Source organism: Rhinoderma darwinii, chromosome 13 (assembly GCF_050947455.1).
Source record: "Rhinoderma darwinii isolate aRhiDar2 chromosome 13, aRhiDar2.hap1, whole genome shotgun sequence".
Taxonomy (NCBI): domain Eukaryota; kingdom Metazoa; phylum Chordata; class Amphibia; order Anura; family Rhinodermatidae; genus Rhinoderma; species Rhinoderma darwinii.
This window is the reverse complement of record NC_134699.1, coordinates 63,434,495-63,448,268: the sequence shown is the minus strand read 5'-3', so window position 1 is coordinate 63,448,268 and position 13,774 is coordinate 63,434,495. Positions and strand designations below refer to the sequence as shown.

At 43.1% G+C, this 13,774-nt stretch overlaps 1 protein-coding gene across 3 annotated transcripts in view; it reads right to left on the bottom strand.

Moving 5' to 3' along the window:
• MYH10 (myosin heavy chain 10) overlaps nucleotides 1–13,774 on the bottom strand; it is a 153,959-nt gene that overhangs the window by 39,322 nt on the left and 100,863 nt on the right. For all 3 annotated transcript variants that reach the window (XM_075847010.1, XM_075847009.1, XM_075847011.1), the window contains exon 3: nucleotides 9,574–9,730. In XM_075847010.1, coding sequence (XP_075703125.1) covers nucleotides 9,574–9,730 — 157 coding nt within the window. The remainder of the gene's footprint in view (nucleotides 1–9,573; nucleotides 9,731–13,774) is intronic.

The window sequence follows — 13,774 nt, the reverse complement described above, 5'->3', positions numbered from 1 at the left end:
TTTCAATAGATCTCCAGGTCCCTCAAAGGGTCTGCAGGTGGCCACAGCCACTTTAACAAGTGGACCCATCAGAATGGTGGATCAAGGGAGCCTATATGGGTACACTACCTCCAGATGAGATAGAAGGAGATGTCAAAGCATTGGGTACCAGGTTGTCCTCCTGTGTGGATTCGGGTATGTTGAAATCCAATCGATAGTTAGAAGAACCCATACATAGACAGTCGGCAAGTCCAGCTGGAACCAGCAGGGTCGGCCGACTATCAGCTAATGTGTAGGCGCCCCTCAAGAGCTTCCGAAAAACCGGAAGAATAAATCCAAAAAAGACGTTACAGCCGTACACTACTTTTCGTTACCAACCTGGACACCTCAGTAGGCACCAAGACAAACCTCATGAGATCCACCTCAACTTGTTCTACAAGAATTCCAAAACAGGTAAAGCATCTTGCGCCGGCCAATGCTAATGAATTAAAGGTCAGAGGAAGGGTATGGAAAAATGGCTGAATCTTCGAGTAGGTGATAAGTTAATGTGGGATACAAGAATCCAGTGTTCCTCCAAGTGTTACCAACCAGTAGATTTTATACAGAAGACGTCTAATGGGCTGGGCGCTAATTATAGGAACGTTCGCATCACTGCATTGACCGACGACAGACGAGGTTAATGGTCCTTCACCGGCATGGGAACCGAACAAGGGCAATGGCTGAATCCTTAAGCGAAACGGGACAAGGTCCCAGTGCAATGAAATCCTACGACCAAATTGCTAGATGCTTAGGCGTAAAAGGATTCAGCTAGTGGAGGTAGTAAATGACCCATCGATGATGGCAAGCCTCGTTTTCACAATCCCGCATGGTACACATAGCAAGTATAAGACATTTTGCGGGTTGCAATGCCTTTAATATGCCATTCATTACTGAATGGGGTCTGTAAAACTGCAACGGGGACAAGTCCGATTAAGCCTTTCAAGACCTGAATTCCTGTGGTTTACAACAGTTCATTACAAAGCGAGAACCAATACATAAACACAACTCTGGTCGAGCACGGTGGTGTCTGGTCCGTGTGCCCTAAAAATAAACTAACGGGCATAAATCAGACACAAATTGATAACAGATGGGCTTTACAGATTGTTCTGCTTAAGAAAAAGCATTAAAATAAATACAATGCAGATGTAGACGTCGTAACCCCAGCGAGTGCCATCAATAGGGGGCACAGCACACAATCCGACCTTCATCCACTTCTGCCCACACGACTAAGTATAGTCTACCTGGCCACCAGAGGAGCATAGAAATACGTTGACATGTCCGGATTTACTAGTATAAAAGCTCCATGTATTACATGGACAGTCAATTGATTCAATGGAAACGGTGCAATACCTCAAGTCACACGTGGCGGTGCTCCAGGGAAATTGAGCACTTATTGCCAAGTTAAAGGGGTTGGTCTAGGATTATAAAAACATGGCTGCTTTCTTCACACCTGTGCATGGACTGTAACTAATATTACGGCTCCGCTTCTTTTATGTAAATGTGATTATACTGCAATATCACACACAACCTGTAGACAGGGGTGACATTGTTTTTGGAAGAAAGCAGACACATTTTTTAGTCTTAGACCATCCCTTTAACTAAAAACATGCAGCTAATCCTTGGGAGTCCCAGCAGTGGGACACCCTAGGATCTATCACCAATGGACCCATCTAAAAAAAAAAAACAAGATTGTCCAATGAGTACATCCCCCTTAGGAACAACATTTTGGTAGAGGGCTTCATGTCAAAATTGGCTTTATGTAGAGATGGTCTATAAATTATTCCATTTTGTGTACTTTTTTTTTATTTTTTTACAAAGTAATGGTGCAAAGCACCCGAAGTGTTGTAATGGGGGTCAAAATTATATAAGAACCGTATGTGGGTCGGCTCATGCCATAAATTTGATCTAGTCCCAACTCTTCTGAAAAGTTGGGACCTCTTCAACATTGGTAAGCCATGACAGACACATGCCTATAGGCTTGACAACTTTTACATAGGTGCTGTGTAACCTTGTGGACAAGGTTGACCAAGGTCCAAATGATCCATCCTATGGTAGCGTGCCAAGACCCAAAAACACTAGGAGTAACACCACCAATCATGGGTTCCACATGATTGCCCAGTATGAGAATAACATGGTGGTTTTGTCTGGTATTGCAGCTCGGCTCCAATGTAGTAAATGGGACAGAGCTTCAATACCACATACAAACTGTGGAGAGGTGTGGCACTATTTTTGGATTAGGACAGCCATGTTCTTCTAGTCCGGAGCAACCCCTTTAATTACATTGCACAAATGCTACGTCTGATATATACTCTGCAATACAGCAAACTGAGGTTACATTGCCTTTTTGGAATTTAGGCATTATAGTTTTAGCAGAATGTAGCTGGATGAACATCTGGATTACGAAACCGCATTTACAAGAATAAAATTTGAGCGTTAAAATATGAACCTTGGCATAGGTAAGCCTAAAAAAATGCATCAGGAGACAGGATCGTTGACTTTACGATGGTCATGACAAGCAGCCAAGCAGGCATCACACATTATGACAATGTCCATGTCCCATTGTTTCCATGGACCGAAAAACAACAAAAAAAACACTCTAAAGCCAAAGCAGTCGAGTAAAAATAAATCAAAAAGTTGAAACATTCCTGGACCTCGGAGGAATGTTATCGCTTAATGGACGTTGAGGACATCAAAAGACTTGGTTTAGAGCGGCTTATTGGACGCGTGTCAAGCAATTTGGTCAAGTTTGCTTTTCATTTCTCAAACATCGGTATTTAGAAGTTTCCTCTTTAGTCCTCCTTTCACAGCAAACGTGTTCACATGCTAAGAACATATGGAAATCTTCTTGAGGAAGGACAGATTCCCACTGAGCCGTCCTACAGATGTCCTTGAAGGAACTTAAAGACAGTCACTGTCGGCCAACACCACCAAAGATAGACCTGCAAAAAGGTTCTCCGATAACACCCATACACGTAGATATTTTAGCCAACCGAGAACTTCTCGGACAACATCAGCACCGAACCTTCCAACAGACACTTCAAAATCTTATAGAAAGCCTTCCCAGAGACGTTGAAGCCGCAAAAGAGGCCCAACTCCACATAAACGCCCATGGCTTTGGAATGGGATGTCCAACAGGATCATATAGGTGTGACGGTCAGAGGTCCACATACATTTGGCCAAAAAGTCTAACTGGGAAGCTCAAAACCATTTCTATATTCATTTCCGTTCATCCATCTTATGGTAGACCTAAGAGGGGAAAGTTGACATTTTTCTAAACTTTAGGAGCCTGTTGGACATCTCAATGCACCACGGACTTCAATATAAGCAAATACAAAAAAAATAAAAAAGTTAGGTGCCAACAGAAAAGGTCTAGCCGCATTGGCTACCTGGCTCCTGGGATTTAAGTTAAGTTTTATTTAGAACATTTCAAAAATCTCAGTTCTCCAGGAACAAGACAGGAATGCCATCCGGGTGGTCCACAATACAAAATACAGAGACGAAGGTCTGGAGCTTCAACCATCCTCGGAAAATGCGGGAGCAAGTATCTCAGATTGGGCGTGGCATTATCTATAAAAGCACTTAAATTATCACCCATTACACTTGCAAGTCACCCTACAAACACAGAACATCTGCACAATGTGAGCCCTGCCATCGTGTACGCTTCTTTCTTGGCACAAGATTGGGATGAGATACAAGGACATAAGAAGGAATTAATGAGACTAAGCACCAAAAGTCCGTCTTGAGGTTGCCTTAAAAGAGGATTAGGGTCATGCTTCCAGATTACATAACATGGTGTCACGGAAGATGGACTGGATGTGTGCTACCTGGCAAATCTTGGCTACAGACATATATACTTATTCTAAGGCCCTCCTAGTGCCAAAAGTACGCCCCCTGTGGACAGAAACGTGATTATAATACTGCCCCCTATATACAAGAATATAACTACTAGAATACTGCTCCTATATACAAGAATATAACTACTATAATACTGCTCCTATATACAAGAATATAACTACTAGAATACTGCTCCTATATACAAGAATATAATTACTGTAATACTGCCCCCTATATACAAGAATATAACTACTATAATACTGCCCCTATATACAAGAATATAACTACTATAATACTGCTCCTATATACAAGAATATAACTACTATAATACTGCTCCCTATATACAAGAGTATAACTACTATAATACTGCCCCCTATATACAAGAATATAACTACTATAATACTGCCCCTATATACAAGAATATATCCACTATAATACTGTCCCCTATATACAAGAATATATCCACTATAATACTGCTCCTATATACAAGAATATAACTACTATAATACTACCCCCTATATACAAGAATATAACTACTATAATACTGCCCTCTATATACAAGAATATAATTACTATAATACTGCCCCATTATACAATAATATAACTACTATTATACTGCTCCCTATATACAAGAATATAACTAGTATAATACTGCCCCCATATACAAGAATATAACTACTATAATACAGCTCCTATATACAAGAATATAACTACTATAATACTGCTCCTATATACAAGAATATAACTACTATAATACTGCTCCTATATACAAGAATATAACTACTATAATAATACTTCTCCTATATACAAGAATATAACTACTATAATACTGCCCCTATATACAAGAATATAACTACTATAATACTGCCCCCTATATACAAGAATAGAACTACTATAATACTGCTCCTATATACAAGAATATAACTACTATAATACTGCTCCTATATACAAGAATATAACTAGTATAATACTGCTCCTATATACAAAAATAGAACTACTATAATACTGCCCCCTATATACAATATAACTACTATAATACTGCCCCTATATACAAGAATATAACTACTATCATACTGCCTCCTATATACAAGAATATAACTACTATAATACTGCTCCTATACACAAGAATATAACTACTATCATACTGCCTCCTATATACAAGAATATAACTACTATAATACTGCCCCTATATACAAGAATATAACTACTATAATACTGCTCCTATATACAAGAATATAACTACTATAATACTGCCCCTATATACAAGAATATAACTACTATAACACTGCCCCTATATACAAGAATAGAACTACTATAATACTGCTCCTATATACAAGAATATAACTACTATAATACTGCTCCTATATACAAGAATATAACTACTATAATACTGCCCCTATATACAGGAATATAACTACTATAATACTGCCCCCTATATACAAGAATATAACTACTATAATACTGCTCCTATATACAAGAATATAACTACTATAATACTGCCCCTTATATACAGGAATATAACTACTATAATACTGCCCCCTATATACAAGAATATAACTACTATAATACTGTCCCTATATACAAGAATATAACTACTATAATACTGCCCCCTATATACAAGAATATAACTACTATAATACTGCTCCTATATACAAGAATATAACTACTATAATACTGCTCCTATATACAAGAATATAACTACTATAACACTGCCCCCTTCAGACAAGATCATGGATCTGCAGAGGGTAGATATTTTTTTATACTGTACCTCTTTAATTACATGTAAAAAGAACCTATTTTTGCTGAATTGCTCATGTGCCCAATGTACGGGCACATGGGCATTGTGAGCGGCACACTCAGAACTGTACCTTCATATACATAAGATGTTTATCACTGGGCCCGGTTGCCAGCCACATTGTGTTCTGCCAGTTCTATCACACAGCCAGAATACCCACAACAGAGTAGGCATTGTTCAAGGGGGGGAAAGCACCAGCTTGTATCTACCAGCTGAACAAAAATGGCAAATGTCCAGAGCAGGCGGACACTGGGACAGGATGCCCAAGCAGATCTATGACAAACGCAGAGCTGTCATCCATGTGCCAATCCTTGGAAGGCTGCGGAGGAGAACGGCAATGAAAACCCTGAATGTCACCAGCTTTTAGTACCAGCCCTGTGACAGATGCTACAGCAGCACGCATACATGGATGCAGATTCAATGCCACAGCAAAGCACTCTGGGCAAATGCACATGAATATTATTCATATACCCAGAGTTCTCTATAGACCACCGCCCTGGAAGTCGGCATTAGTCGAAGCCACCAATGTCATCTTCTCATATGTATTAAGCTGGACTTCCCCTTTAAGACAGGGAGAGGGCACAAGTTTCCGAATTCCCACGCTGTTGCAGTAAGCAGGGTCGTTTCAAGGGAGGAGACTCATTGCGTACCTCCATTGATTTCAACAAGCACCATGTAATGCTTTATTAATCCTGCGGGAGTGCTAATCGCTGGTGATTTATTTTTATTTTTTTAGGGCCCTTCTAGCAGAAATAGAAGGGCACAAACATGCCACACTGAGGGGCAAAATAAACGTTTTGTCACTATAGTAAATATTCATATTGAGGGTTTCTTATCTGCTTCAACTATATATTCTCTCCTCGTGCCACATCCCTTTAAGGCCTGGCAGTCGAGGGGTTAATAGAGTCCATAGTCTGAAGATAATGACTCCCAAGACTTGACAGACATTATAAACACTATGAGGTGGGGGAGTCTGGAAGGAAGTGGAGGGGGGGGGGGGGCACAGCTCAGTGTCTGGCCCTGTGACCTCAGAGTGCCCGGATCTGTGTGTCTGGTGCGATTGCTGCAGGGTTTATAACGGAGGAAACAGTCAGTGGCAAAAATGTCATGTGCCAAGGATCGGCTGGACTAATCCCGTTACACGGAACTGGGCACTTTAAATTTATGGTGACCCCAGGACACAGGCCTGGCACCAAATGATAAAGCGGTGTCCTATACAAAGATGTCCCGTTTTATATATTGTACTACACAATGGACGCCAAAGCCCTCGTCACATAGGCGGAAATGATAAACTATTCTAATCTCGAGTAACAGACGCTGATAACCCAGCTTTCCGCAGTACCTGAATGCCGAAAAGTCTATACTGATATTCATAATTAACTCTGTTCTGTTTCCACATTCCTGCTGTTCCACCTGTGTTCGTGTCAGTTTTCACTGCAGTTCTGGAATTCTATTCATAAACACAGACACTCAGGATGATCACATCTATATGTCGTATCTATATAGGAAAGAATTTCATACTGTGCTGCGGCCCATGGGACTTTTTCATGGACTGAGGCCTCATGCACACGACCGTAAAAACTCCCGTTATTACGGGTCGTAATTACGACCCGTAATAACGGGCTCATAGACTTCTATTGGCGACGGGTGCCTTCCCGTTTTCTCACGGGAAGGTGCCCGTGCCGTTGAAAAAGATAGAACATGTCCTATTTCAGGCCGTAATAACGGCACGGACAGTCCATAGAAGTCTATGGAGCTCTCGTAATAACGGGTGGCTACATGTGTGCACCCGTCATTACGGCAGCGTTGCTAAGCGACGTCAGTAAATAGTCACTGTCCAGGGAGCTGAAAGAGTTAACTGATCGGCAGTAACTCTTTCAGCACCCTGGACAGTGAGTACCGATCAGTATAAACCTGTAAAAAATAAAAATAAAAGACGTTCATACTTACCGACAACTTCCTGCTTCCTCCAGTCCGGTCTCCCGCCCGTTGCCTTGGTGACGCGTCCCTCTCGACATCCGGCCCGACGTCCTGGATGACGTTTCAGGCCATGTGACCGCTGCAGCCAATCACAGGTCAATCACAGGCTGCAGCGGTCACATGGACTGCCGCGTCATCCAGGGATGTCGGGCTGGATGTGAAGAGAGGGACGCGTCACCAAGACAACGGCCGGGTAAGTATGAATTTCTTTAACTTTTATTACAGAAAAGGCTGTCCCTTCTCTCTATCCTGCACTGATAGAGAGAAGGGGCTGCCGATTAGTGCAGTGCTATTTTGCCGCCAAAAACATGCTCGTAAATACGGGTGGAATACGTGTGACACCGGACCCATATTTACGGGCACGGGTTCGTAAATACTGGTGCAAAACGGGTGGAATACGTGTGACACCGAACCCGTATTTACGCCAGTATTTACGGGTGGGAAAAAATACGGTCGTGTGCATGAGGCCTAGGCCCTGCGACCAGTAGGGTTATGGCACAAGATAGACGATGTTTACTATAAGGAGCGCTTCTTTTTTGCATGCATCTCTGCTCCAGTTCTTATTAGCAGATTTCTTTATAGTCTTTGGATCTTATCCCTTTTCCAAGCCTGGAGGGTCAAGTTTCATAATATTTGTATCATGCTCCACCCCCTCCGATCCTGCACTAGGCGCTAATAGTGTCAGTGCCCCTTTAAGAAAATGTCTCAAGACGGGAAATAGCTTTATCTTGCTTTGTGTAACGTATCATTCTCTCTGCTTTATCAATTCACTGAAACAAAATGAACAAGGTGGTTCTGAGATTTTGGTTCTGGTCGCCGCGGTGCCCACGCTACTGCTAGTATTGCTCATTTTGTATCGCCATGTATTTCTAATATTCTGTTTCCAATATTACTTTCCCTTTTGCTGGCTCGGAGGACTGCTGTGCATTGTGTTTTGGAACTTTGTATGCATAATGACTTTTTATTATTTTGTATTGCTATACATGTATGCTTTCTGCGAATGTTTTAGCTGTATAATGATTCAGATGAAAATAAAAATAAAAGAATGTTCAAAATGTACTAGGCTCAGACGTGCTGAAATACTATGTGCTGCAGTTGACATTCAGGCGATATTCTATCCACTCCATACGGGACATACATAGCCTTATATCCTAATAAAATGCTACTGATGGCGCCTCCTTGTGCGACAGTTCGCAGGTTGTACATGTAACATGACGGTAACTGTACACACAGATGCTTCGTCTGCCCACTGTTTATACAGGGCGATATACATTAAAATTCCACACACAGCAGAATGTACACACATGTGGCGTGCAAACGCCAAAATATTCTCCCGTGACGATCAACAGACCCTGGAAAGTAACGTATCTCGGCCCGGACAGGAAACGTACTAATAATAGATAAATATCTCCGGCGGCCAAGATTAAGACGATAACTCAGCAAGACACATCCATCTTGTCCGACAGCCGCCCCTCCTCTACCCTACACAAAGATAAGTATCTTCACATATGTGATGACTATTATAACTTATACTCCAGTCACATCCAAAGCTGCACTTACAATTCTGCTTGCTGTCACCAGGAACCTGTCAGCAGACCCTAGACTCCAATATAGCTTAGCACTTTGCATTGACGCAGTCTATTAGACCACTATGGTGTCGGGGGGAAAACACAAATCACCACCTGGGGAGTGCAAATAAGTGGGGCTCTGTGAGGTCATGCAGCCCTGGATGTGACTGGAGTATAATGAAATAACTCCAAAACCTATTAGCCAATAGACATGGCATCTACTAAACTCACCTACTGTGCCCACTCCAGCCAATCAGATGATCCTAGAGGGCACATGCTAGTTAATTGGCATATTACTGATGCTCTATCCGGAAGACATCCACGGCGGAGTGCCCCATTAAGCGCCGGCATACCAGGTAGCTCTATCCATGGACTCACCTTGCAGCATGCAGCGGTACGCGGACTCGGATATGGCATAGATGTGTGGTGGCATCTCGTGGCGCTTCTTCCCCCGGTACATCTCAATGATATTTTCTGAATAGATAGGAAGGTTCTTGTAGGGGTTGATCACCACACAGAATAACCCGGAGTAAGTCTAGACACCGAGGGAGAGAGAAAATAACTGTAATTAACAACCTTGTCTGCAGTAAACGACAAATAATCTACTCACGTGCGCAGCGATGGCAACCGCAATATAACCCGCCATTAATTCCGGGGAATTAAGACTTCAAACCGGCAACCATTTATACTACTGCACAGCGGCAAATTCAAACCATCCAGGAACCCCCGATCTGTCTTGAGGATTTAATCATATGTGTAAACAAACAATTCCCCAAGTGTCCACCAGGAGGCAGAAAAGCCATTTGATATATGTACCCCTCCCATGCCTTGCCCTTCCCCTGCCCATCCCGTCAGCTCGCTCAGCCATTCAGCAGAGCCGAAAGGGTTCACATGACTGCAACCCAACAGGGAGAGGTACTTTAATTCTAAGGAGTATGAGGGCAGAAAGATGAATTCACACTTATGAGGGGGTGGGGGGCATTTGTCGAAACACCCTAATCTTAAAGATCTGCCTTTGCATCCAATGCATCTAAAACAAAAATGTAAGCATCTTTACAAATAATCTTTATTAAAAATCTCCTACTGTTTTGTGTATATAGCTTATATGCAGAGCTGTGTGTCTCCATGGTTACAGACTACAAACCACCCCAGTGTAGTCAGACCCTGCCATCATGTAATACTGCCCTCCTCGGTCCTCTCTTCTTGGTAATCTACAGAGATCTAGACAGGAGGAGGGGCAGAGGGAATAGTGTACTGTAGACTGCACAGGAGCTGTATATGCAAAACGCTACAAGATGGTTTTTTTATCAATACAATTTGCAAAGCATACATTTATTTTTTCAATGTGTTTTAAAGTAACCACTAGTACGTTGGCTCCACTATGCAGGAACCCAGTGTATGGGTTAAACTACATCACAGCGCCCACAGTTTGTGGAGTCGCAGCAACAAAGACCGCAATCGAGGTTACCAATTGTAGCAAACCATGAAATAGCAGATAACTGCAATTAAATGCGGATTCTAAAAATAATTAAATTTCACTGCGATAAACTCTGCTCCATCTGCACACATCCCCCATATAACGGTCCACGGGGAGGCCCAGAGGTCTTATCTTCATTCCACAAGACGCTCAAGACAAGTCGCCATTAAAAATGCTGGGTGTCTGCAAAAAAAGGGCATATCCCCTGGTGCATTCTGGGAAAGGAGGCCAAGTAATCACAAGTCACAGACAGAATTCACGTGTCCAGCGCTCGTGGCCCTGATCTTCACAGCAGTAGAGGTCCCATCAGAGCTGCAGTCCTATGTAAAATTACAGCCAACAGTCATCCTAGGAGCTGTGTATCTACCACTGCTATGGTTGCCCAGCAGTCCTATGTAATAGCACAAATATCTAAGTGATAACAAAAATTCTGCTCAAAAAGGAAAACAACTCAGCTCTGCTACATGCGTCATGTTCGGATTGTAGAAGCGTGAATCTTTCCGTCACACCAGAAAAAGTTTCACAATGGCGACTAACTCTGGGGCTTCATTTTTATTCCCTGTAAAACCACAAATAGTTTGAAGTCCCGGAAAATGATATCCAAAATGAGAAACTCAGCTCTGCTACATGCTCGCCAGGTTCTGATTGTAGCAGGACCCCATTGCTCCACATCAGACATAGTAACACACTGCACTGCTCCCCAAACCGGACAATGCACACATTGAAACTCCTGGTTAAGGAATAGAATGCCAGAACTGCAGTTTAGACTGACACACAAGAAAACTAGTAAGAGATGAGGAATAGAGGGGGAATATAACTGCATAACAATACGGAACTTATATATATCCAGGTCTTCGTAGAGGAATGTCAGTGACCCCATCAGTCAATGTGCGGGTGTACTCACCCTCCAATAACACCCCCCCCCCCCACAGAACGGGTCCAGCTCTGAGAAAACACACTGCCATTTCTACTTGTTTACTCAGAGAATTCTTTCTCCTTCACACATGGCCCCGGAGACGTGTGGGAAAGTGCGGCCTGGACCTCAATCCGGGGGTCGGGTAATGTAACTTATTAGTAATGACAGCGGAGGCTACGAGGTGCGGGCTGTGGTGCCAGCTAATCAGTGCCTGTCCTGCCGGTGCCCGGCCATACCAATAATGGCTCAGTTACCATGACGATAACTACCAGTCACCCGTAACGGCCCAGTTACCATGACGATATCAGCCACCAGTAACGGCTCAGGTACCATGACGTTAACTAGCAGCTACCAGTAACGGGTCTGTTACCATGACAACTACCAGCTACCAGTAACAGCTCAGTTACCATGACGATAACTACCAGCTATCAGTAACGGGTCTGTTACCATGACGATAACTACCAGATACCAGTAACAGCTGTTACCATGACGATAACTACCAGCAACGGGTCGGTTACCATGACAACTACCAGCTACGGCTCGGTTACCATGACGATAACTACCAACAACGGCTCAGTTACCATAACAACCACCATCACTAGTATGGATCGTATAAATCTCCCATGATGCCTTGTTGGCACGTCTGTATTATAATATAGATAGAATAACTCATCCTCTTATATCTAATTCACATCTATCGCCGGCAAGAATCTCGTTATATTTCAGAGAGCCTATTCTACGGATATGGGGGGGGGGGGGGGGGGCGGTCCCTCTTAGAAACGCATGGATCGCTCTGGGCTGGAAATGCGTGTCCCCCGTTAGCGGCCGGTCGCCTTCCAGTCATTTACAGGTAGTGGAATGGCGCCGTTTTATGAATTGGTGGCTCGTTAGCGCAGCGAGTCATCGTCAGGAGCCTATAAATCCCGAGCAGAGCCGCACGTTATGGAAAAGTCTACGTTATAGTGTAGCAGACAATGGGGGGCAGGAGGATGTGCGGCCAGGTGTGCAGGAAGACCCCACTGTATATGTATGTGTGCACGTGTGGAGGAGACGGGGGAGGAGGGCAGGACATAATAGTGGGGGGAGGGGACATGCCAGGTGTGCGGTGACTAGAGACAATCATGAATCAGGAGAATGCAACGGGGGATGGGCCAGGAAGGGAGACTGGACGGAGCGGCGCTCAAATCCAGAAAACAAAAATATTTGCCCCCTACATGTCATTGTCTTAATTTTGGACCATGATGCTTTGCTCTATATATGGCCCCAATCCCATAGAGACGATATGACGACATGCTACAATACAGCAGACTGTTTTTACTTTGCATTTCATTTCCAAGATCTCTGCTCGCAGTCGGTGAATAAAAAAAACATTCTGCATACAAGCCACAGCTGAAAACCTACAGACCTAATACTACTCAAACCTGAAGAATTGTTACAACTGTATCCAGCCTACTAAATCTTCTATGTGCGAAAGGATTTCAGTCTGATACCCCCCCCTCCTGCACTGCTACAATGCAGCAAACCATCAGTACAGGAGAGAAACGTTTGCTGATCAGGAGTTTAGCTCGCAGAGGATTGTCCACACTGGATACAATTGTAACGATATATTAGGTCTGTCCAAGTTTGAGATAGAAACAGGAATGTTTCCATTCACTGACTGCTAGCAGAGATTTTGAAAAAGGTGGAAAACACACTGTATATTAGAAAGTTGCAGCACTTTTTACACAACACTAGTAACATAATTTTGGATAACTCCAAAACTGAAGCAAGACCCAACCAAGTAGCCTTTAGTGTAGCAGTCATTTACAGGCCTTTGGTGATTTAGGGGTTAATAGTCTTAACATTACAGTTCTCAGTCTGAAAGCTTTTTCTATTAACCCTTAGCTCACCAAAGTGGAACTGTAGCATGAGGAATCTCTTAGCGTGCAGTGCCCTTTAAGACCGATACCCCTGAACGCTCCGCACATTTCTTAGACCCACCACCCTGCAGTCTGTGTTTCCTGACATTCCAGTATAGAGGGATTGAGCTGCTGAGATTACATACAGGAAACCCTCTCAAGACGGTCAGCCCCGCAGCTTCACATACCAGCCCCCCGACACCCTATATTCCGATGCTTGTTGGTTTTGGCACCAAGCAAAGTGCTGAGAAATTCAGTCAGAGAAACCTCCTTTTTGGAAACTTGTTA